General features: G+C 51.2%; 1 protein-coding gene across 1 annotated transcript in view; it reads left to right on the top strand.

The window, feature by feature from the left end:
- The window catches only part of LOC149435585 (SCO-spondin-like), a 234063-nt gene that overhangs the window by 45581 nt on the left and 162210 nt on the right, over positions 1–26272 (top strand). Inside the window, 8 exon segments of the mRNA XM_089662513.1 lie at positions 367–494; positions 575–684; positions 844–981; positions 4751–4844; positions 7520–7911; positions 8082–8312; positions 24828–25007; positions 25224–25472. Coding sequence (XP_089518639.1) covers positions 367–494; positions 575–684; positions 844–981; positions 4751–4844; positions 7520–7911; positions 8082–8312; positions 24828–25007; positions 25224–25472 — 1522 coding nt within the window.

Raw genomic sequence — 26272 nt, 5'->3', positions numbered from 1 at the left:
GATTGGTGGAGGATGGTGGGACAGAACTGTGATTGGTGGAGGATGGTGGACAGAATTGTGATTGGTGGGGGATGGTGGGATAGGACTGTGATTGGTGGAGGATGGTGGACAGAATTGTGATTGGTGGGGGATGGTGGGACAGAAGTGTGATTGGTGGGGGATGGTGGACAGAACTGTGATTGGTGGAGGATGGTGGACAGAATTGTGATTGGTGGGGGACGGTGGGACAGAAGTGTGATTGGTGGGGGATGGTGGGACAGAAGTGTGATTGGTGGGGGATGGTGGGATAGGACTGTGATTGGTGGGCAGGCTGTGGTATCGGTAGAGGGTGAAGTGACCTCCTGTGGCCTCACGTGTTCCTCTCAGGAGAACAGTCATCGGGTCACCTGGGCGAGGAGGAGTTGTGGCGTCCTCATGCAGCCGGTCTTCTTGCCGTGTCATCAGGAGGTCCCCTGCCAGCAGTTCTATGATTGGTGTGTGTACGACGCCTGCGGGTAGGTGATATCAGTGGACAATCGCTGTGTATTCAGAAGACGTGACACCACAGACCACTGACCTCTTCTGTCCTCTCCAGGTGTGACTCTGGTGGTGACTGCGATTGTCTCTGTACGGCCATTGCCACGTATGTGGAGGAGTGTAACCAGCGTGGGATCTACATCCGCTGGAGGTCGCAGGATCTGTGCCGTAGGTATCGCCTCCCAATGTTCTGACACGCCGTGGAACGTGACATGCTCCATGCTGAGTCTTGTAGTTCCACCGCGGCCAACGAACCACCAATTGCAGGAGGTTGTGGAAGATTTCTGCATACATGTAACACGAGGTCTGACAATCTGTGTCTTCCAGCCATGCAGTGTGATAACGGTCTGGTGTATGAAGCTTGTGGCCCCGCGTGTCCCCGCACCTGTAGGAACATGGAGGAGCGATGTGCGTCTGCGTCCTGCGTGGAGGGCTGCTTCTGTCCACAGGGGAAGGTCCTACATGGTGAGCAAACAGCGGCCATGCCTTAGGTGTCAGAGTGATACTCGGCAGATGGGGAGTGACACCTTTAGTGTCTAATTGTTGTCTATGTTGGCCCAGCTCCTCAACTCCCCTCACCTTTTATGTAGCAGCAGGGGAGGAGTGCGGGAAAATACTACTGAGCAGCCTTCCCCAACCTTGGTACCCCAGAAAGGCCCCTAAAATCATGATCAGATCTCAGGGAACCCTCGCTCTGGTCTGCCACGTGACCATGGCCCCAGGAACGATGAAGGCACCATCAGTACACAGATAGTCCTCTTTGGTGCAGATGGTCCTCCTGGGTGCAGATAGTCCTCCTGGGTGCAGATAACCTTCATGTCTACAGATAGTGCTCCTGGGTGCAGATAGTCCTCCTGGGTGCAGATAGTCCTCTTAGGTGCAGATGGTCCTCCTGGGTGCAGATAGTCCTCCTGGGTGCATATGGTCCTCCTGGGTTCAGATGGTTCTCCTGGGTTCAGATGGTCCTCCTGGGTTCAGATGGTCCTCCTGGGTTCAGATGGTCCTCCTGGGTGCAGATGGTCCTCCTGGGTGCAGATAGTCCTTCTAAGTGCAGATGGTCCTCTGAGGTGCAGATAGCCCTCCTGGGTGCAGATAGCCCTCCTGGGTGCAGATAGCCCTCCTGGGTGCAGATAGTCCTCCTTGGTGCAGATAGTCCTCCTGGGTGCAGATGGTCCTCCTGGGTTCAGATGGTCCTCCTGGGTTCAGGTGGTCCTCCTGGGTTCAGGTGGTCCTCCTGGGTTCAGATGGTCCTCCTGGGTGCAGATAGTCCTCCTAAGTACAGATGGTCCTCCTGGGTACAGATAGCCCTCCTGGGTGCAGATGGCCCTCCTGGGTGCAGATGGTCCTCCTGGGTGCAGATGGTCCTCCTGGGTGCAGATAGCTCTCCTGGGTGCAGATAGCCCTCCTGGGTGCAGATGGTCCTCCTGGGTGCAGATAGCCCTCCTGGGTGCAGATAGCCCTCCTGGGTGCAGATGGTCCTCCTGGGTTCAGATGGTCCTCCTGGGTGCAGACGGTCCTCCTGGGTGCAGACGGTCCTCCTGGGTGCAGACGGTCCTCCTTGGTGCAGATAGTCCTCTTGGGTGCAGATAGTCCTCCTGGGTGCAGATAGTCCTCTTGGGTGCAGATAGTCCTCTTAGGTGCAGATGGTCCTCCTGGGTGCAGATAGCCCTCCTGGGTGCAGATGGCCCTCCTGGGTGCAGATGGTCCTCCTGGGTTCAGATGGTCCTCCTGGGTGCAGACGGTCCTCCTGGGTGCAGACGGTCCTCCTTGGTGCAGATAGCCCTCCTGGGTGCAGATAGTCCTCCTGGGTGCAGATAGTCCTCCTGGGTGCAGATAGTCCTCTTGGGTGCAGATGGTCCTCCTGGGTGCAGATAGTCCTCCTAGGTGCAGATGGTCCTCCTGGGTTCAGATAGCCCTCCTGGGTGCAGATAGCCCTCCTGGGTGCAGATAGCCCTCCTGGGTGCAGATAGTCCTCCTGGGTGCAGATAGTCCTCTTAGGTGCAGATGGTCCTCCTGGGTGCAGATAGTCCTCCTAGGTGCAGATGGTCCTCCTGGGTTCAGATAGCCCTCCTGGGTGCAGATAGCCCTCCTGGGTGCAGATAGCCCTCCTGGGTGCAGATAGTCCTCCTTGGTGCAGATAGTCCTCCTGGGTGCAGATAGTCCTCTTAGGTGCAGATGGTCCTCTTGGGTGCAGATGGTCCTCCTGGGTGCAGATAGTCCTCCTGGGTGCAGATAGTCCTCCTGGGTGCAGATAGTCCTCCTTGGTGCAGATGGTCCTCCTTGGTGCAGATGGTCCTCCTGGGTGCAGATGGTCCTCCTGGGTGCAGATGGTCCTCCTGGGTGCAGATGGCCCTCCTGGGTGCAGATGGTCCTCCTGGGTGCAGATAGTCCTTCTAAGTGCAGATGGTCCTCCTGGGTGCAGATAGCTCTCCTGGGTGCAGATAGCCCTCCTGGGTACAGATGGTCCTCCTGGGTGCAGATGGTCCTCCTGGGTGCAGATGGTCCTCCTGGGTGCAGATGGTCCTCCTGGGTGCAGATGGTCCTCCTGGGTGCAGATAGTCCTTCTAAGTGCAGATGGTCCTCTTGGGTGCAGATAGCCCTCCTGGGTGCAGATAGCCCTCCTGGGTGCAGATGGTCCTCCTGGGTGCAGATAGCTCTCCTGGGTGCAGATGGCCCTCCTGGGTGCAGATGGTCCTCCTGGGTGCAGATAGCCCTCCTGGGTGCAGATGGCCCTCCTGGGTGCAGATGGTCCTCCTGGGTGCAGATAGTCCTCCTAGGTGCAGATGGTCCTCCTGGGTTCAGATGGTCCTCCTGGGTTCAGATAGCCCTCCTGGGTGCAGATAGCCCTCCTGGGTGCAGATAGCCCTCCTGGGTGCAGATAGTCCTCCTTGGTGCAGATAGTCCTCCTGGGTGCAGATAGTCCTCCTGGGTGCAGATAGTCCTCCTAAGTACAGATGGTCCTCCTGGGTGCAGATGGTCCTCCTGGGTGCAGATGGTCCTCCTGGGTTCAGATGGTCCTCCTGGGTGCAGATAGTCCTCCTAAGTACAGATGGTCCTCCTGGGTACAGATGGCCCTCCTGGGTGCAGATGGCCCTCCTGGGTGCAGATGGCCCTCCTGGGTGCAGATGGTCCTCCTGGGTGCAGATGGTCCTCCTGGGTGCAGATGGTCCTCCTGGGTGCAGATAGTCCTCCTTGGTGCAGATAGTCCTCCTTGGTGCAGATAGTCCTCCTTGGTGCAGATAGTCCTCCTGGGTGCAGATAGTCCTCCTGGGTGCAGATAGTCCTCCTTGGTGCAGATAGTGCTCCTTGGTGCAGATAGTCCTCCTTGGTGCAGATAGTCCTCCTTGGTGCAGATAGTCCTCCTTGGTGCAGATAGTCCTCCTTGGTGCAGAAAGCTCTCCTGGGTGCAGATGGTCCTCCTCGGTACAACTGGTCCTCCTCGGTGCAGATGGTCCTCCTCGGTACAACTGGTCCTCCTCGGTGCAGATGGTCCTATGGGTACAGATGGTGCTCCTGGGTACAGATAGTCCTATGGGTACAGATGGTGCTCCTGGGTGCAGATTGTCCTCCTGGGTGCAGATGATCCTCCTGGGTGCAGATGGTCCTCCTGGGTGCAGATGGTCCTCCTGGGTTCAGATTGTCCTCCTGGGTTCAGATTGTCCTCCTGGGTTCAGATTGTCCTCCTGGGTGCAGATAGTCCTCCTGGGTGCAGATAGTCCTCCTTGGTGCAGATAGTCCTCCTTGGTGCAGATAGTCCTCCTTGGTGCAGATAGTCCTCCTGGGTGCAGATAGTCCTCCTGGGTGCAGAAAGCTCTCCTGGGTGCAGATGGTCCTCCTGGGTGCAGATGGTCCTCCTCGGTACAGCTGGTCCTCCTGGGTACAGATAGTCCTATGGGTACAGATGGTGCTCCTGGGTGCAGATTGTCCTCCTGGGTACAGATAGTCCTATGGGTACAGACGGTGCTCCTGGGTGCAGACGGTCCTCCTGGGTGCAGACGGTCCTCCTGGGTGCAGACGGTCCTCCTGGGTGCAGACGGTCCTCCTGGGTGCAGACGGTCCTCCTGGGTGCAGGTAGTCCTCCTGGGTGCAGGTAGCCCTCCTTGGTGCAGGTAGCCCTCCTTGGTGCAGATGGTCCTCCTGGGTGCAGACGGTCCTCCTGGGTGGTCCTCCAGTGAATTTCATGGGTTGTATACCATAGAGACTGATCGATGTGTCTCCTCTCTCCATCACACAGAGGGAAGCTGTATGGAACCGTCGGAGTGTCCTTGTTATTGGGACAATCTTCCATTCCCGGCCGGCGCTGCCGTACAGCAAGGCTGCCGCAACTGGTAGGTCCCTGTGTGCCGTCCACCCTGTCCCGGGGTCACCACTCTGCTCCTGCCAGCAGCCATTGATTCCAGGTCATAGCTACCGCCATAGCAGTCCTTGCAGCCACTGAGGGGCCCAGGGTCAGGAGGGGCCCCATCCCGGCATGTAAGAGACATACATGTCATCACTTCACTATGTTCACCTGTTCAGGGGCGGGCTCATTGACTGAAGAGGGCGGGCTCATTGATTGAAGAGGGAGGGCTCATTGATTGAAGAGGGCGGGCTCATTGACTGTAGAGGGCGGGCTCATTGACTGAAGAGGGCGGGCTCATTGACTGAAGAGGGCGGGTTCATTGACTGAAGAGGGCGGGCTCATTGACTGAAGAGGGCGGGCTCATTGACTGAAGAGGGCGGGCTCATTGACTGAAGAGGGCGGGCTCATTGACTGAAGAGGGCGGGCTCATTGACTGTAGAGGGCGGGCTCATTGACTGAAGAGGGTGAGCTCATTGACTGAAGAGGGCGGGCTCATTGACTGTAGAGGGCGGGCTCATTGACTGTAGAGGGCGGGCTCATTGACTGTAGAGGGCGGGCTCATTGACTGTAGAGGGCGGGCTCATTGACTGTAGAGGGCGGGCTCATTGAGTGTAAAGGGCGGGCTCATTGACTGTAGAGGGCGGGCTCATTGAGTGTAGAGGGCGGGCTCATTGAGTGTAGAGGGCGAGCTCATTGACTGAAGAGGGCGGGCTCATTGACTGAAGAGGGCGGGCTCATTGACTGTAGAGGGTGGGCTCATTGACTGAAGAGGGTGGGCTCATTGACTGAAGAGGGTGGGCTCATTGACTGAAGAGGGTGGGCTCATTGACTGTAGAGGGCGGACTCATGGACTGAAGAGGGCGGGCTCATGGACTGAAGAGGGCGGGCTCATGGACTGTAGAGGGCGGGCTCATGGACTGTAGAGGGCGGGCTCATTGACTGTAGAGGGCGGGCTCATTGACTGTAGAGGGCGGGCTCATTGACTGAAGAGGGCGGGCTCATGGACTGAAGAGGGCGGGCTCATGGACTGAAGAGGGCGGGCTCATGGACTGAAGAGGGCGGGCTCATGGACTGTAGAGGGCGGGCTCATGGACTGTAGAGGGCGGGCTCATGGACTGTAGAGGGCGGGCTCATTGACTGAAGAGGGCGGGCTCATTGACTGAAGAGGGCGGGCTCATTGACTGTAGAGGGCGGGCTCATTGACTGTAGAGGGCGGGCTCATTGACTGTAGAGGGCGGGCTCATTGACTGTAGAGGGCGGGCTCATTGACTGTAGAGGGCGGGCTCATTGACTGTAGAGGGCGGGCTCATGGACTGAAGAGGGCGGGCTCTTTTTCCAGGACCTCGGCCAGCCCAGTTCAGGGGCTGCTCTTCATTAGTACAGAGCACATCATTGGCTCGTGGGAAGTCAGGCCCGCCCCCGAGGACTGCCATTGTGGCGGCCATTGGAATCCAGTAGGGGGTGTATTATCTGCTGCCCTCCTCCATCCACCAGTGTTCATGTTCTGACTGGAGGACGTCCAGCATCACCTGGCCCTTTCCTCCCCAGCCTGACTGTCCCTGGCCCCGCCCCTTTCATTCATTTGATTTCAGCTCTTCCAATCATGGAGACTTGGTATCACATGTGGGCGTTTCTTAGGGCGGTCTGAATGCAAATGCAGCCTGTCTAGGAACGCCCACTCCTCCAGACTGACACCCACCTATTTGAATAACTCCTCCCACTGCTTCAGGACTGAGGGCTCTGGAGAGGAGTACTGAGGCAGGGGGCTGGGATGTTTTCGGGAAGCTATGTACAGCCCCCTGCTGGCCCCTCCCACCAGCCATGATCTGCCTGCCTTGCATAGAGAAGTGCAGAGACCCAGTGATGACATGGAGATGTTTGTAGATGAGGGGGGAGGGGAGCCGGGGAAGGCGGAATATATACCTTCAGATTGAAAATAGTTCACCCTCCTCAGTGTCGTCTCCAACATTGTAATCATGGACTACAAACCACCTTCCCCCTATGGTATAGGAGGGGGAGGTGTTCTGTAGTTCTGGCTTAGGGTGACAGTGTTGTTCCATAGATACAGTGCATTCAGCAAATGTTGTCACCCTAGGAGGAGCTTTTTTAGTTGGAGGTGAGGAGAGGGGGAGGTGTTCCGTAGTTCTGACCTAGGGTGGCAACACTACTCTGTAGATATAGTGCAGTCAGTGAGCGTTGTCACCCTGGGAGGAACTTTCTTAGTTGGAGATGAGGAGAGAGGGAGATGTTCTGTAGTTCTTACTTAGGGTGACAACGCTACTTCTCCATAGATACATACAGTGAGTGAAAGTTGTCACCCTGGGACAGGAAGTTTGTTAGTGGGAGATGGGGAGGTGTCCTGTAGTCCTGTCCTAGGGTGACAACGCTCCTCTGTAGATGCGTACAGTCAGAGAGGGTTGTCACCCTGGGACAGGATGTTTGTTAGTGGCAGGATCAGGAGACGGGGAGGTGTCCTGTAGTCCTGTCCTAGGGTGACAACGCTCCTCTGTAGATGCGTACAGTCAGAGAGGGTTGTCACCCTGGGACAGGATGTTTGTTAGTGGCAGGATCAGGAGACGGGGAGGTGTTCTGTAGTCCTGTAGGATCAGGAGATGGACCCTCAGGACCGGTGATATTTCTGATTGGATCATCTTCTTGCAGCTCCTGTGAGTCCGGCGCCTGGCGTTGTCCCGATGAGCCGTGCTCCGCCCCCCGCTGTGGATTGGACGAATTCTCCTGCCACCTGAGCGATCGCTGCGTGCCGAGCGCCTGGGTCTGCGACAACGAGGACGACTGCGGAGACGGCTCGGATGAGATCTGCTCCCTGACCTGCTCCCCGCGGGAGTTCCGCTGCGCCAACGGCCCGTGCGTCCCCCTGGAGCACCGCTGTGACGGCAGAGCCGACTGCGCCGACCACTCCGACGAATGGGGGTGCCCCGCGCCCGCCTGCAGCAACTCCGAGTTCCGCTGCGCCAACGGTCGCTGCATCCCGCTCTCCCACGTCTGCGACGGCGACCTGGACTGCGGCTTCGCCGACGACTCCGACGAATCAGGTGACACACACAGCGCCTCCTTTCTTTGTCGGTGTTTCTGATTGGCTGATGTGGATGAGTCCAGAAAGTTCCTATTTCATGGGGTGGAGCCCGGGGGTGTGACCAGAGAAGTGGAGCTCCGCCCATCACGATCAATCTTTGAAATGTATTGTCATCTCCTGTCTGTCCAGGCTGCTCCGCGGGCTGTAGCTCCGCCCACTTCCACTGCCCACGAGGAAAGTGCGTTCGCTACGTCCACCGCTGTGACGGCCACGACGACTGCGGGGACCTGAGCGATGAGAGGGGCTGCCTCTGCCACCCCACCCAGTTCCAGTGTCCGGACGGGCTGTGCGTGCCGAAGGAGAACGTGTGCGACGGACACAGCGACTGCGCCAACGGCACGGATGAGGCCATCTGCTCAGGTGAGGAGGCCGATCGATGAACAACCAATCACGTTCCAGGACAGGTGGGGGGGTCGTCCTTTGCTGGGAAGGTTCATGGTGAGCTGGACGTCCTCTTCTCACACAGTGCAGGAAATGCGTATTTGCCCCCCCTGATGGTGAATGTTCGCCCCTCACACAGAAATGATCGGTCTAACAATTGAATGTTCGCCCCTCACACAGAAATGATCGGTCTAACAATGGAATGTTCGCCCCTCACACAGAAATGATCGGTCTAACAATGGAATGTTCCCCCCTCACACAGAAATGATCGGTCTAACAATGGAATGTTCGCCCCTCACACAGAAATGATCGGTCTAACAATGGAATGTTCCCCCCTCACACAGAAATGATCGGTCTAACAATGGAATGTTGGCCCCTCACACAGAAATGATCGGTCTAACAATGGAATGTTCGCCCCTCACACAGAAATGATCGGTCTAACAATGGAATGTTCGCCCCTCACACAGAAATGATCGGTCTAACAATGGAATGTTCGCCCCTCACACAGAAACGATCGGTCTAACAATGGAATGTTGGCCCCTCACACAGAAATGATCGGTCTAACAATGGAATGTTGGCCCCTCACACAGAAATGATCGGTCTAACAATGGAATGTTGGCCCCTCACACAGAAACGATTGGTCTAACAATGGAATGTTCGCCCCTCACACAGAAATGATCGGTCTAACAATGGAATGTTCACCCCTCACACAGAAATGATCGGTCTAACAATGGAATGTTCGGTGTAACACTGAGAGACAGAATACAACAACAAATTCAGCAGAAATGCGTCTAACAAATGATGACGGATCTGCATGTTCATGAGGGAAAGAAGGATTTGATCCCCTTCACAAAACATGACTTAGTACTTGGTGGTCAATCCCTTGTTGGCAATCACAGAGGTCAGACGTTTCCTGGAGTTGGCCCCCAGGTTCGCACACATCTCAGGAGGGATTTTGGCCCACTCCTCTTGGCAGATCCTCTCCAAGTCATTAAGGTTTGGTGGCTGACGTTTGGCAACTCAAACTTTCAGCTCCTCCACAGATTTTCCATCGGATGAAGGTGTGGAGACTGGCTAGGCCACTCCGGGACCTTAATGTGCTTCTTCTTGAGCCGCTCCTTTGTTGCCTTGGCCGTGTGTTTTGGGTCATTGTCATGCTGGAACACCCATCCACCACCCATTTTCAATGCCCTGGCTGAGGGAAGAAGGTTCTCACCCAAGATTTGAGGGTACATTGCCCCGTCCATCGTCCCCTTGGTGCGGTGCAGTTGTCCTGTCCCCTTAGCAGAAAAACACCCCCAAAGCAGAATGTTTCCACCACCATGTTTCACAGTTGGGATGGTGTTCTTGGGGTCATAGGCAGCATTCCTCCTCCTCCAAACACGGCCAGTTGATGTCAAAGAGCTGGATTTTGGTCTCCTCTGACCACAACACTCCCACCAGTCCTCCTCGGCATCATTCAGATGTTCAGTGGCAGACTTCAGACGGGCCTGGACATGGGCTTTCTTGAGCAGAGGGACCGTGCGGGCACTGCAGGATTTCAGTCCTTGTCGGCGTAGTGTGTTACCAATTGTTTTCTTGGTGACTGTGGTCCCAGCTGCCTGGAGATCATTGACAAGATCCTCACGTGTAGTTCTGGGATGATTCCTCACTGTTCTCATGATCATTGACACCCCACGAGGTGAGATCTTGCATGGTGCACCAGACCTAGGGAGACTGACACTTGTTTTGTGTTTCTTCCATTTGTGAATGATTGCACCAACTGTTGTCACCTTCTCACCAAGCTGCTTGGCCATAGTTTGGTATGGATTAGCAGCACTCCCTTTAAGAGACTGCTTCTAATCTCAGCTTGTTACCTGTATGAGAGACACCTGGGAGCCAGAAATCCTGCTGAATGATAGGGGATCAAATCCTTCTTTCCCTCATGAACATGCAGATCCGTCATCATTTGTTAGACGCATTTCTGCTGAATTTGTTGTTGTATTCTGTCTCTCAGTGTTACACTGAACATTCCATTGTTAGACCGATCATTTCTGTGTGAGGGGCGAACATTCCATTGTTAGACCGATCATTTCTGTGTGAGGGGCGAACATTCCATTGTTAGACCGATCGTTTCTGTGTGAGGGGCGAACATTCCATTGTTAGACCGATCGTTTCTGTGTGAGGGGCGAACGTTCCATTGTTAGACCGATCATTTCTGTGTGAGGGGCGAACATTCCATTGTTAGACCGATCGTTTCTGTGTGAGGGGCGAACATTCCATTGTTGGACCGATCATTTCTGTGTGAGGGGCGAACATTCCATTGTTAGACCGATCATTTCTGTGTGAGGGGCGAACATTCCATTGTTAGACCGATCGTTTCTGTGTGAGGGGCGGACATTCCATTGTTAGACCGATCGTTTCTGTGTGAGGGGCGAACATTCCATTGTTAGACCGATCGTTTCTGTGTGAGGGGCGAACATTCCATTGTTAGACCGATCGTTTCTGTGTGAGGGGCGAACATTCCATTGTTAGACCGATCGTTTCTGTGTGAGGGGCGAACATTCCATTGTTAGACCGATCATTTCTGTGTGAGGGGCGAACATTCCATTGTTAGACCGATCATTTCTGTGTGAGGGGCGAACATTCCATTGTTAGACCGATCGTTTCTGTGTGAGGGGAGAACATTCCATTGTTAGACCGATCGTTTCTGTGTGAGGGGCGAACATTCCATTGTTAGACCGATCGTTTCTGTGTGAGGGGCGAACATTCCATTGTTAGACCGATCGTTTCTGTGTGAGGGGCGAACATTCCATTGTTAGACCGATCGTTTCTGTGTGAGGGGCGAACATTCCATTGTTAGACCGATCATTTCTGTGTGAGGGGAGAACATTCACCATCAGGGGGGCAAATACACATTTCCTTCACTGTATCTCTACCATTGCTGTGTAGGACGTGTCCTCCTGGGTTCTGGACCTTGGTGGTAGTTAGTCCATGATTGTTGGTTGCTGTGTAGTTTCCATCTCTATAGGGATGTGTCATTCTGGACCTTGGTGGTAGTCATTCGATGATTGTTGGTTCCTGCGTAGTTTCTAGCTCCAACAACCACAGAGTGACCACCACTAAGACCCAGAACCCAGGAGGACACGTCCCCGACCCTGCAACAGTACAGAGATAGAAAGCACACAGGAACCAACAATCATGGACTGACTACCACCAAGGTCTAGAATGACGCATCCCTATAGAGATGGAAACTACACAACAACCAACAATCATGGACTGACTACATCAATCACATCCTTAGTGGACTGACTACCAGAAGACCCAGAGCCCAGGTGTGTGTGTGTGTGGGGGGGGGGGGGTCTGCCTAGGTCTTGGGTCTTAGTGGTAGTCAGTCCACTAAGGATTTGATTGATGTAGTCAGTCCATGATTGTTGGTTGTTGTGTAGTTTCCATTTCTATGGGATGCATCATTCTGGGTCTTGGTGGTAGTCACTCTGTGATTGTTGAGCTAGAAACAACACAGGAACCAACAATCATCGACTGACTACCACCCAGGTCCAGAATGACGCATCCCTATAAAGATGGAAACTACACATGACTACCAGAAGACCCAGAACCTAGGTGGGGGGGGGGGGGTCTGTCTAGGTCTTGAGTCTTAGTGGTAGTCAGTCTATGGTTGCTGTGTAGGACATGTCCTCCTGGGTTCTGGATCTTAGTGGTAGTCAGTCTATGGTTGCTGTGTAGGACATGTCCTCCTGGGTTCTGGGTCTTAGTGGTAGTCAGTCTATGGTTGCTGTGTAGGACATGTCCTCCTGGGTTCTGGGTCTTAGTGGTAGTCAGTCTATGGTTGCTGTGTAGGACATGTCCTCCTGGGTTCTGGGTCTTAGTGGTAGTCAGTCTATGGTTGCTGTGTAGGACATGTCCTCCTGGGTTCTGGGTCTTAGTGGTAGTCAGTCTATGGTTGCTGTGTAGGACATGTCCTCCTGGGTTCTGGGTCTTAGTGGTAGTCAGTCTATGGTTGCTGTGTAGGACATGTCCTCCTGGGTTCTGGATCTTAGTGGTAGTCAGTCTATGGTTGCTGTGTAGGACATGTCCTCCTGGGTTCTGGGTCTTAGTGGTAGTCAGTCTATGGTTGCTGTGTAGGACATGTCCTCCTGGGTTCTGGGTCTTAGTGGTAGTCAGTCTATGGTTGCTGTGTAGGACATGTCCTCCTGGGTTCTGGGTCTTAGTGGTAGTCAGTCTATGGTTGCTGTGTAGGACATGTCCTCCTGGGTTCTGGGTCTTAGAGGTAGTCAGTCTATGGTTGCTGTGTAGGACATGTCCTCCTGGGTTCTGGGTCTTAGTGGTAGTCAGTCTATGGTTGCTGTGTAGGACATGTCCTCCTGGGTTCTGGATCTTAGCGGTAGTCAGGCTGTTATAGTGTTGGAGACTCGTCCTCCTTGATTTTGGGTTGATGTTAGGGGTTTGATGGATGTAGTCAGTCTGTGGTTGTTGGTTTGCTTCCATCTCTGTACTGTTGCAGGGTCGGGGACATGTCCTTCTTGGTTCTGACTATTAGTGGTAGTCAGTCTATAATTATTTAGAATCTGTGTAGATTCAATCTGTAGGGTTGGTGATATGTCCCCCTTGCTACTAGGTTGATGTTGAGGTTTTGATTTATGTATTCAGTCCATAATTGTTGGTTGCTGTGTAGTTTCCATCTCCATAGGGATGCGTCATTCTAGACCTTGGTGGTAGTCAGTCCATAATTGTTGGTTGCTGTGTAGTTTCCATCTCCATAGGGATGCGTCATTCTAGACCTTGGTTGTAGTCAGTCCATAATTGTTGGTTGTTGTGTAGTTTCCATCTCCATAGGGATGCGTCATTCTGGACCTTGGTGGTAGTCAGTCGATGATTGTTGGTTGCTGTCTGTTTTATATCACTGTACTGTTGCAGGGTCGGGAACATGTCCTCCTGGGTTCTGGGTCTTAGTGGTAGTCACTCTGTAGTTGTTGGAGCTAGAAACTACACAGGAACCAACAATCATCGACTGACTACCACCAAGGTCCAGAATGACGCATCCCTATAGAGATGGAAACTACACAACCAACAATCATGGACTGACTACATCAATCACATCCTTAGTGGACTGACTACCAGAAGACCCAGAACCCAGGTGGGGGGGCAGTCTGCCTAGGTCTTGGGTCTTTGTGGTAGTCAGTCTGTGATTGTTGGTTGCTGTGTAGGACATGTCCTCCTGGGTTCTGGGTCTTTGTGGTAGTCAGTCTATGGTTGCTGTGTAGGACATGCCCTCCTGGGTTCTGGATCTTAGAGGTAGTCAGGCTGTTATGGTGTTGGTGACTCGTCCTCCTTGATTTTGGGTTGATGTTAGGGGTTTGATGGATGTAGTCAGTCTGTGGTTGTTGGTTTGCTTCCATCTGTGTACTGTTGCAGGGTCGGGGACATGTCCTCCTTGGTTCTGAGTATTGGTGGTAGTCAGTCTATAATTATTGGAAGCTGTGTGGATTCAGTCTGCAGGGTTGGTGATATGTCCCCCTTGCTACTAGGTTGATGTTGAGGTTTTGCTTGATGTGGTCAGTCTATGATTGTTGGCTCCTCTGTATCTTTTCTCTCTTTAATATTGCCAGGTTGGGGTTGTGTGTCCTGGGTTCCAGGTCTTAAGGGTAGTCATTCTATCATTGTTGGCTGCTGTGTGGTTTCTATCTCTGTACAGTTGTAGGGTTGATGACATGTCCTCCTTGATTTTGGGTTGATGTTAGGGGTTTGATTGATGTAGTCAGTCTATGGTTGTTGGGTAACTTCCGTCTCTGTACTGTTGCGGGATCAGGAATGAGTCCTCCTGGGTTCTGGGTCTTAGTAGTAGTCAGTCTATCATACTTGGTTGTTGTGTGGTTTATATATCAGCACTGTTGCAGCTTTGGGTATATGTCCTCCTGGGTTTTGGGTCTTGGTGATAGTCACTTTGACTGTTGGAGCTAGAAACTACACAGGAACCAACAAACGTGGACTGACTACCACTACAACCCAGGACCCAGGTGGGGGATGTGTCTGCCTAGGTTCTGGGTCTTAGTGGCAGTCAGTGTATCATTATTGGCTCTGGTGTAGTTTTTTATCTCTATATTATTGCAGGGTTGAGGACGTGTCCTCCTGGGTCTCCTAGGTCTTGGTTGTAGTGTATCATTGTTGGTTGCTGTGTGGTTTTTGTTTCTGTACTCTTGCAGGGTCGGGGACGTGTCCTCCTGGGTTCTTATTCTTAGCAATAGTCAGTCTATCATTCTTGGTTGTTGTGTAGCTTCTATCTCTGTACTAATGTGGGGGCAGGGATGTGTCCTCCTGGGTTCTGGGTCTTAGTGGTGGTCAGTCTATCATTGTTGGTTGCTGTGTAGCTTCTATCTCTGTAATCTTGCAGGGTCGGGGACGTGTCCTCCTGGGTTCTGGGTCTTAGTGGTGGTCAGTCTACCATTGTTGGTTGCTGTGTAGCTTCTATCTCTTTGTTATTGCAGGGTTGGGGACGTGTCCTCCTGGGTTCTGGGTCTTAGTGGTGGTCAGTCTATCATTGTTGGTTGCTGTGTAGCTTCTATCTCTTTGTTATTGCAGGGTCGGGGACGTGTCCTCCTGGGTTCTGGGTCTTAGTGGTGGTCAGTCTATCATTGTTGGTTGTTGTGTAACTTCTATCTGTGTATTATTGCAGGGTCGGGGACGTGTCCTCCTGGATTCTGGGTCTTAGTGCTAGTCACTCTATCATTGTTGGTTGTTGTGTAGCTTCTATCTCTGTAGTATTGCAGGGTCGGGGACGTGTCCTCCTGGGTCTCCTAGGTCTTGGTTGTAGTGTATCATTGTTGGTTGCTGTGTAGCTTCTATCTCTGTAATCTTGCAGGGTCGGGGACGTGTCCTCCTGGGTTCTGGGTCTTAGTGGTGGTCAGTCTATCATTGTTGGTTGCTGTGTAGCTTCTATCTCTTTGTTATTGCAGGGTCGGGGACGTGTCCTCCTGGGTTCTGGGTCTTAGTGGTGGTCACTCTATGATTGTTGGTTGTTGTGTAGCTTCTATCTCTGTATTATTGCAGGGTCGGGGACGTGTCCTCCTGGGTTCTGGGTCTTAGTGATGGTCAGTCTATCATTGTTGGTTGTTCTGTAGTTTCTATCTCTATAATATTGCAGGGTCGGGGACGTGTCCTCCTGAGTTCTGGGTCTTAGTGGTGGTCTGTCTATCATTGTTGGATTTTGCGTAGCTTCTAGCTCTTTGTTATTGCAGGGTCGGGGACGTGTCCTCCTGAGTTCTGGGTCTTAGTGGTGGTCAGTCTATCATTGTTGGTTGTTGTGTAGCTTCTATCTCTGTAATATTGCAGGGTTGGGGACGTGTCCTCCTGGGTTCTGGGTCTTAGTGGTGGTCAGTCTATCATTGTTGGTTGTTGCGTATCTTCTATCTCTGTATTATTGCAGGGTCGGGGACGTGTCCTCCTGGGTTCTGGGTCTTAGTGGTGGTCGGTCGATCATTGTTGGTTGTTGTGTAGCTTCTATCTCTGTACTAATGTGGGGTCGGGGACGTGTCCTTCTTGGTTCTGGGTCTTAGTGGTGGTCAGTCTATGATTGTTGGTTGTTGCGTAGCTTCTATGTCTTTGTTATTGCAGGGCCAGGAACATGTCCTCCTGGGTTCTGGGTCTTAGTGGTGGTCAGTCTATCATTGTTGGTTACTGTGTAGCTTCTATCTCTGTATTATTGCAGGGTCGGGGACGTGTTGTCTTGGAAATTCGCTTTACCGAATTTCTCCTTACCGTGAGTACTCGCAGTTGGATGCGCAGAAATCCCCCATAAAGCTGTGCGAATCTCGCTTACCACGACTGCAGCCAAACTACACGATTCCTGCCCATCCAAATACTTTGGTTCTGTTGAATTTGTGGGTGATGGAGCTCCGTTACCCTGGAATGATCACACGACACTCTAAGGCTGGTTGCAACTCACATAAGGGCTGATTTTAGGCTCAGCTCTCTGTTTTATTAAGAATACACACATGCCCCCCACATGAATAAAGTCAATCCCTCCCACCGAACAATACAATGGGGATTGCCTATACAGAGGATGTACATTCCAATTGGAGCATAGCCTTTGCTATTATCTATCACTGGTCCTCCCCCATGAACCTTCTGAGGTCAGCAGACTTCCTCCCCTTCCCCCCTATGAGCCATCTGAGGTCATATTTCCTGTCCTACTAGCTTCTATTGGTATGTAAATTCTCTGCACAAGCACTCCCTAAAAATATCAGTCTGTACCTGGATGGGCCCGATACGATCTTTATTAAAACACATCCATCCCAGATACAGTTTCAAGTTAGTAATGGGTTGTAAGATATGCATAAGCCTACACGTGGAGTTCACACCGCTTGCGCATTGCGTTATGAAGCCCACGTGGTACCATGCTGCTGATATGTGGATACAGGCCCACGGTCTACTGACAGCGGCATTCGCATGGAATGCCGTGGTGGTATACACGCCGGTCTATAAGCGCAGATCTGCCATCTCATCCATTACCAAGCTGAGTACTGTAATACATACATTGTACATGCGCATGGCCCAATTGCAGCCTTCAGAGCTTTAATTAAGCCACACGAGAGACATATGAATAACACGAATATATGACACATTTAAAGTTCGACCAACAATACAAAATTTCCATGACATTCCCTCCTGTTTTATCATATTCTCCTCGTGTCCCTTCTTGATCTTCTTCAGCTTGATGGGTGTAGTCTCAAACTTCAAAGAGTTCCTGTAGTTGTCCCTGAGAATAAAGCTCCACGGGGTACCTGAAACAACAAGACCCGACGCAGACTCGACGCAAACAGGCTTGATTGAAGCGATGATCCTCAAGAGCGTTGGAACCTTCACTACAGGAAGGCTCTTGCAAAAACCACAAACAGACTTGTGGTATGAATAAAGCTTGTGATCCCACGGTGGTCTGGGGAGATCCAGCAACAGATTCTCAAATTGCCCCTGCAGACGGGGCCACACAAGGCTGGTCTCGACCCAGACAGTTTTCCAAATTGCAGACACAAACCATGATGAGGCTTGAAGCTTGCTTGAAGGTCTTGGAGAATGTGGTCTTCAGAGAGATAAATTAGAGGGAAGCCAGGACGTAATCTGTAGAGAAGGTGGATGGTTGGTGAGGTCTTCCTCCGATCAGTGGTTGGAGTGGGATCCCAGGAGCGGGCATGGAGATGTGGTCGTCTGCCCGAGCTTGGTTTACACGGTCGATGAGGCAACAGGAACATCTCACCGCGGCATATAAAAGGCAGATGAAAAAGAGAAGCATCAGGATATACACTCCCACTTCCTTCAACCAAGATCCGATGGAGAACAGGAAATCTCCCAATCCTCCCAAACCCTTGAACGGATTCCAACCCTCACTAGCTATAGCTCTAGCTTTTCCCTGTAGTTCACTAACTTTGTCCATATGGGCCTGGACCTTGTCATCGGTGTCTTCTATCCAAGTACAACAATCCTCTCCGATGAACTCACAGAACCCCCCTTTGGCGGCTAAAAGGTAATCAAGGGCCATCTTCTCCTGAAGCACTAAAATTCCCATCTGCCGTTGTTCTTGGGCAATTTCTCTGACAGCCTCTACGGTCTCGTTAAACATACTATCCACGATGACAGAAAAATTGTTCAGGCGCTTCATAAGTTCTATTCCCCATCCTGTCCATGAGGGGAACCAAGCCCATGCCTGGTCGCCCTCAGAGAACAGTTCCCTGCGAACTCTCCCTGCCATCCTTACCTTCTTGTGGACCATCAACTCTTCATGGTCCATCACTACATAGGATGCGGGGACTAGCTTTATGAGGGCACACGAACCTTTCGCGTTCTGGGGAAATGTTCTATAGGCTGCCGAACCACACAGAAAATAGTATGGACCTGTCAGAGCAGAGCAGGAGGAGTTCCTCGTTCGGCCTCTGGCACTGAGCAACAGTTGCACAGACTGGGGGATTGCTCCCTCAGTCTGCACATCACATCCGTCCTTCCAACACACGTGGTCTGGTCGGTCAGTGTGGTTACTCAGAAGGGAAGTCTGGTTAGTCAGATTGACAGTTATACCTCCCTCGCAGGTGGTAGTCCCAACAAACTTGTTACCTGTGCCAAAGCTGATGTTAAAGCACACCTGAGGGCTGCCTAGCTGCCCAGTTACCCATAATGGACTGACGAGGGCCCTACAGGAGCTAGAGCTAATATTGGTGCTGAAACTGATGTTACCTGCTAAAAATGTGTCATTAAGTTCTACCGACAAATGTCTACGTGGGGGCTGACCAGGGGTCCCTTGCTTTTTCATGCCGACGCGGATGTCATATAGGGCATGAACAGCGGCCATTGCGGACATGTGATGACTGGGTGGGGGCTTTGAGCATACCCAACAGTTGGTTTTGTTGGCGGTTCTGGCTAAACGCAGGTGCATTTTAAATAAAAGGTTGGGGTATCTGCCATCTTTTCCTCCGTTCACACACATGTAAGACATACAAACAAAAAGAAAAAGGAAAATGACACCCCTCATTCTCTGGTGTAGCTGAGAAGCTTCTTGCAGTGGCTTGCGTGCACCCAGTTGTCTCGTCCCTCGAGCTTGAGTGAGGTAGGTGTCGTCAGCTGGACTTGGTATGGTCCGGTGAACCGTGGCTCGAGTCCGGTTCTTTGATGTTTCTTTAGGACGACCCAATCACCTGGCTCAATAGAAAGAACACCTGTTATTGTATTTGGATCGGGGAGCGATTCGCGAACCCGATGGTGTATCTTCTGCAGCTCCCGTTGCAGAGATTGCACATAACCTGTAAGCTGTGAATGCAAAGACAACAACTGTTGAGGAAAGTACAACCCTGTTTTGGGAGGTCCCCCAAACAACACCTCGTAGGGTGACAGCCCATGTGGTTGCCGAGGGGCATTCCGGATGGAATAGGGGGCAATGGGGAGACATTCAGGCCAAGGTTTTTGGGTATCGGAAGACGTTCAACCTTACCGCTACTCTCGGGGTGATATGGGGTGTGTCGCCGCTGACTCCAGTTCCACCAAAGAGATGCAGTCGTGTCCTTTGGAAGAGAGATTAGTAGTGGACAAAGAAGACATGTTAGCAGAAGAGGTGTTAGTATTGTTAGTCGTGTTGCAAAATTCAGCACTGTCATTGCTGTCCTCCCCCCCTTCTCATCTTCCGACACAGGAAGAAGAGAAGCTGGGTTAAGAATAGTGCATCGTTTGATAGTGAGGTTAGTAGGGGTTAGGAGGGTTTTCCCCTGAGAGGGGTACCTTGCCTTGGATGTCCTGTTTTCGCAGGACCGTTCTTGCTGCACTGGTGTCGGTGAGGCAAGGGAGGGGATATTTTAATTCCTCTAGAAAAAGATGGATCTGGGCCGACACCGATTTGTCAACTTCCTATGAGAATTCATAGGAGTTACTTACCATGGTGGTCATAGGGGCGGAGGACTCATCAGGAATGAACTGCCACCGACCTTTAGGTAATTGGGGACAGCTCCTCCTCATGTGCCCCGTTTGGTGGCACTGGAAGCACCTGGGTGGGGGCCTATCCTTCCTGTGACCCAGATCCCTTGGTTTTTCGTGTGGGGTCTGGGACATAAGAACTTTGGCCTTGTCTTGTTTTCTTCTATCCATTTCCCTCTCTATTGCCGCAAGAGTGGAAAGGATAGCAGGGATAGACATCTCATTATATTCGGGTCGGGCCAGAACCAGCCTTTCCCGAATTTTAATATTGATGCCTTCCAAAAATTTGGCCCGCAACAGAATGTGCGTCGCGGTCACCTTTACCCCTTCAGTTGGAGCATCAGGTCCAACTTCCAGATCCGCATCCAGTGCCGTCTGCTTGAGACGGCGCCAGAAGCAGGCGCTTTCCTCATTAGGACCCTGGGTGAGCTTCATCATGTCCGTAGTAGAGGTAGCACCATACATTTCTGGAAGCTTTGCCTTTAGCTGTGTACAGAACTCTTTGCCCCCTGAAGTCATCTCCTCATGCGTGGTTATAGAGCACCCTGCAATCACTGTACTGGCCACTTCCATGCCCACCTTTGCCCGTAGGATCTGTGCACAATCTGACCCGCTCATACCATAGCTGAACTGGTTTTGTCCAAACATTCGAGCAAATCCTCTCGGATTGACTCGATAGTCCGGGAGCTCAGCCAGAATAGTGCGGATCTCTGCCGGGGTGAAGGGGACATGCCAAACTACCCGTTCCCCTAAAGTCCGTTCCCCCCGTGCATTGGGAGGACCTTCAAATTGCTGCACCCTGACTGGATAGGCCTCGGTCCGGGAAGAGTGCAAGGGCTGACCCAGCATCATCGGTGGGCTTAGATTAACCACCTCGCTTACTGCACCTTCAGGTTTGAGGTCCCTCAGATCAGGGTATAGCTGGGGGGCAGGGGTCTGATCAGTGGTTCGTAGCGCTTTGATGCAATCCGCCCTGTTTTTTAACCGGGTGTCTATTCCCCTTGATTCACAGATAGTCTGCAAATCGGTTGTTGAGTAGGCTTCATAGTTGGAAACAGAAGGAGCTGGGGTGAAGCAGGGAGAAGGGAGAGGTAGAGGCAGAGGCTGAGGCATAGAGACAGAAGACACAGAAGGTATGTCAAGAGTGACGTCACTAACAGAAGAGACAGGTGCAGTTATACTTATCTCAGCCACTGTTGGTTGTTGGGGGACCCCAGCAGACCCTGATCCTGCCTGCCTTAGTAGAGTCAGCCCTGAAAGAGCTTCCTCCACCTCTGACACCGGATCCTCCTGTTTTATTCCCTCTGGAGGCCAGGTATACATCACCTGGTTCTTCCGGACAGACACCAGTTTATGTATGCCTTGCTTCCCTAATTGGATTGACCTGTGAAGCCATAGCTGTGCGATCTCTAGTTCTGACGCCTGCATCCGTGGTCCAAATTCAGAGATGAATTTTTCCCACCTCCATGCGTCAAATGTACCTTCCCGGGGAATTTCCCATCTGGTACCCTTCGACCATTTATTCCACCTTTTGAGGGGTTCTGTAGACTTCCCCCCCAAACTCACCTTCATCAGTTGTGCAGCTGTCCTTACCCTGAAGAGGGCTGGTTCCCCCTCTCTCTTCATGGACTGACTACTGCCCATCGTGACTAGTCACTGGTATATATCCCGCGTCCGGGTACCTGTTTACCCCCTGGAGCACTCGGTGGGATCCTACCGAGAGGCCTGATTCCACCACTTTCCCAGCACAGCGTAATTTATGTGATTCTTATCGATCACCCGAAGCGCATCAAGTGGCGGTCAGACTGAGAGCACACCTCCCACTCCCACAGCGCAATTTGTGTGATCCTGACCACCCGAAGTGTTTGTGGTAACCAGGACTTCCCTGGACCGCCCACTCACACAGCGTAATTTATGTGGCTCTCATCACCCACTGTGTTTGGCAGGCCACACCGCACAATGATGAAAGTGGCTTTTCTCTCCCTGCACACAGTAGCTAACACAAGTCAAAACAAAAAGAGGGGTTCTTGGATGTTACTTAGGGGTCACTGGTTGGGCAGAAACCTGCTAACTGACCTTTAGGAAATTTGTGTAAAGAAAAAAACTTTCCTAATACACACAGAAAAAAAAACTCTTTTCAACCTGAAAAACTGTTAAAAAGGACAAAGTGGATCCTTATGAAAAACACGGGACGTTTCACAGTAAAACAATTACACAGAGGTAAGCCGAAAAACTGCGCCAAAAGTAACCTTGTTGCTGACTCAAAAATCACTCCTATCAGCACCGCTAAACGATCCACATTATACACGCAATCTTTACTGCAACCACCTAGAACCGTTTACACAAAAAGTCTGCTGGACGTGAAACACGCGACACAGCAGCTTAAAACAAACCCGCTTTACAATAAGGAACTACTTTTAACAGGAAAAACACAAGAAAAACATAATCACTATACAAGAAATCTATGTGCAAAAACCCAGACTACACCGCGCTCATTAAATGTGGAACACGTGAGGGGAAAACTCGCTTAATACACTTTAAATTGGCTGGCAATACGCAAATTTAAAGCTAAAAGCAAACAAATGAAACTGTAAAAAATTTGGATTAAAAACACAATATGGGTCAAATGCATATAGGAAACTTCATGCACATTGCATAGAGATTACTGCACATTTGGTAGCCAACGAAATGGCCACCAAACAAAAGGAGTCCATGTGGTTTAGTCAAGAAAATGACCCCCCACAGAGGAGCACATGGCAGATACTAGAATGACCCCCCACAGGGAAGCACATGGTAACGCTAGAATGGCCCCCCACAGGGAAGCACACGGCAGCCTCTAGCCTCAAAATTGCCTCTTACATAAAACAGACGTTTGGACAGAACATACACTGGACAATTACACAACAATATGAAGCACACATACAACACAATTTGGGCACAATCACAGAACGGACATAAAACACCAACATATCACACTAACATGCACATGTAACAGAAAGGACCCCCTGCTGCATGCTTGCTGGGAGCAGTAATACCACAAAACATTGTACAGATCACATACACACAGAGATCTTACAACAGTTAACAATTAACCTAAGCCTTTCAGCACTGTAATAATTACCTCACGTGGAGGGGGGTAGAGCAATCACCACAGTACCTACAACCCACAAATACTTACCTAACACTATGCAACAACTTTTACCCACTAAAACATATACCCGTTTAATTTTTGGTTGGAAGATTTTTAAACTTGACCAAATCCAGCCAACCAAAACCCACCCCTCTGCTGCTCTCCGCAGAGACAAACCCTCGTCTTTCACCCACAAAATCAAGAGTTTAGGACAAAAAACGAGGTCCTTGTTAAGCGGTATTTCTTGTTAGCTAACAGAGAGCGAAATCAGCCACACGAACACGCAAAAAGCGATCCTCTTAATGGCAGAGAGACCTGAAATGTGCCGGCATACTTTTTGCTAGTTCATGATGGCCATTCCCCCCTCGTTCTAGGTTAGCTACGCAAGAATACGCGTTAGTATCCACCAGGCTCGCCAAACTGTCTTGGAAATTCGCTTTACCGAATTTCTCCTTACCGTGAGTACTCGCAGTTGGATGCGCAGAAATCTCCCATAAAGCTGTGCGAATCTCGCTTACCACGACTGCAGCCAAACTACACGATTCCTGCCCATCCAAATACTTTGGTTCTGTTGAATTTGTGGGTGATGGAGCTCCGTTACCCTGGAATGATCACACGACACTCTAAGGCTGGTTGCAACTCACATAAGGGCTGATTTTAGGCTCAGCTCTCTGTTTTATTAAGAATACACACATGCCCCCCACATGAATAAAGTCAATCCCTCCCACCGAACAATACAATGGGGATTGCCTATACAGAGGATGTACATTCCAATTGGAGCATAGCCTTTGCTATTATCTATCACTGGTCCTCCCCCATGAACCTTCTGAGGTCAGCAGACTTCCTCCCCTTCCCCCCTATGAGCCATCTGAGGTCATATTTCCTGTCCTACTAGCTTCTATTGGTATGTAAATTCTCTGCACAAGCACTCCCTAAAAATATCAGTCTGTACCTGGATGGGCCCGATACGATCTTTATTAAAACACATCCATCCCAGATACAGTTTCAAGTTAGTAATGGGTTGTAAGATATGCATAAGCCTACACGTGGAGTTCACACCGCTTGCGCATTGCGTTATGAAGCCCACGTGGTACCATGCTGCTGATATGTGGATACAGGCCCACGGTCTACTGACAGCAGCATTCGCATGGAATGCCGTGGTGGTATACACGCCGGTCTATAAGCGCAGATCTGCCATCTCATCCATTACCAAGCTGAGTACTGTAATACATACATTGTACATGCGCATGGCCCAATTGCAGCCTTCAGAGCTTTAATTAAGCCACACGAGAGACATATGAATAACACTCATATATGACACATTTAAAGTTCGACCAACAATACAAAATTTCCATGACAGTGTCCTCCTGAGTTCTGGGTCTTAGTGGTGGTCAGTCTATCATTGTTGGTTATTGTGTAGTTTCTATCTCTGTATTATTGCAGGGTCGGGGACGTGTCCTCCTGGGTTCTGGGTCTTAGTGGTGGTCAGTCTATGATTGTTGGTTTTTTGCGTAGTTTCTATGTCTTTGTTATTGCAGGGCCAGGAACGTGTCCTCCTGGGTTCTGGGTCTTAGTGGTGGTCAGTCTATCATTGTTGGTTGCTGTGTAGCTTCTATGTCTTTGTTATTGCAGGGCCAGGAACGTGTCCTCCTGGGTTCTGGGTCTTAGTGGTGGTCAGTCTATCATTGTTGGTTTTTTGCGTAGCTTCTATGTCTTTGTTATTGCAGGGCCAGGAACGTGTCCTCCTGGGTTCTGGGTCTTAGTGGTGGTCAGTCTATCATTGTTGGTTTTTTGTGTAGCTTCTATCTCTTTGTTATTGCAGGGCCAGGAACGTGTCCTCCTGGGTTCTGGGTCTTAGTGGTGGTCAGTCTATGATTGTTGGCTGTTGTGTAGCTTCTATCTCTGTATTATTGCAGGGCCAGGAACGTGTCCTCCTGGGTTCTGGGTTTGCACAGATGGGTTGTGTATCAGAAGACAGAGGCGTTGTGACGGGACACCTGATTGCACGGATGGATCAGATGAGGAGGTGGAGCATTGTTCATCATTGCGCCCGGAGAACGCAGAGCCGACGACACCCACACACAGCAAAACGCCAGGTGACCTTACTTATTGCATTCATTTGTTTTTTTTACATTTCTATCAGACAATCCAAATTATTTTGACCCAAATCTCTCCATTGGTGCTCATGGTGTATATTGTAGGTTCATGTTTGGTTGTATTGGTTGTGTTATGATGTCTGAAGACCATAGAAGCCCCTTGGTATCTCTGACTGAGAAGAATATGTCCTAATGTGTCCCGTTTTCCTCCCGCAGGCGATGGATCCGTCTCCCGCTGTGGCCGCTATGAGTTCCGCTGTGGCAGTGGCGAGTGCAGACCCCGCGGCTGGCTCTGCGATAACGAGGTGGATTGTATGGACGGCAGCGATGAAGATGATTGTAACAGGAGCTGCGACCTGGACCAGTTCAAGTGCTCGCTGAGCGGGGAGTGTGTGGGGTACAGCCAACTGTGCGACGGGATCCCACACTGCCGCGACCAATCAGACGAGAGCATGGACAACTGCGGTAAGTCACATGACCATGAGAAAATCCTGAGAACTTTGTTTATTCTGGACCCTGAATGACAGAAGGCTCTGAGCTCATGTCCCAACGTGTGGTCATCAGTCATGGTGATCCTGGAGTGTATGGATTGTAGGAGATTATTTCACTTACACTATATTGCCAAAAGTATTGGTTGGCCGGCCTTTCCACACACATGACCTTTAATGGCCCCCCAGTCTTAGTCCGTAGGGTTCAATATTCAGTTGGCCCCGCCCTTTCCACATACATGACCTTTAATAGCCCCCCAGTCTTAGTCTGTAGGGTTCAATATTGAGTTGGCCCCGCCCTTTCCACACATGACCTTTAATAGCCCCCCAGTCTTAGTCCGTAGGGTTCAATATTGGGCCTCCGGCCTTTCCACACAAATGACCTTTAATGGCCCCCAGTCTTAGTCCGTAGGGTTCAATACTGAGTTGGCCCCGCCCATTCTTTCACCAATGTTTGTAGAAGCAGTCTGCATGCCTAGGGGCTTGATTGTATACACCTGTGTCCATGGAGGGGATTGGAGCACCTGAATCACATGATATGGAGGGGATTGGAACACCTGAATCACATGACATGGAGGGGATTGGAACACCTGAATCACATGATATGGGGGGATTGGAACACCTGAATCACATGACATGGAGGGGATTGGAACGCCTGAATCACATGATATGGAGGGGATTGGAACACCTGAATCACGTGATATGGAGGGGATTGGAACACCTGAATCACATGATATGGAGGGGATTGGAACACCTGAATCACGTGACATGGAGGGG

The sequence above is a fragment of the Staurois parvus genome, unplaced genomic scaffold (assembly GCF_062004578.1).
Source record: "Staurois parvus isolate SC_StPar_1 unplaced genomic scaffold, SC_StPar_1.0 ptg001484l, whole genome shotgun sequence".
NCBI classification, from domain to species: Eukaryota; Metazoa; Chordata; class Amphibia; order Anura; family Ranidae; genus Staurois; species Staurois parvus.
This window is presented reverse-complemented; position numbering and strand designations above follow the sequence as displayed.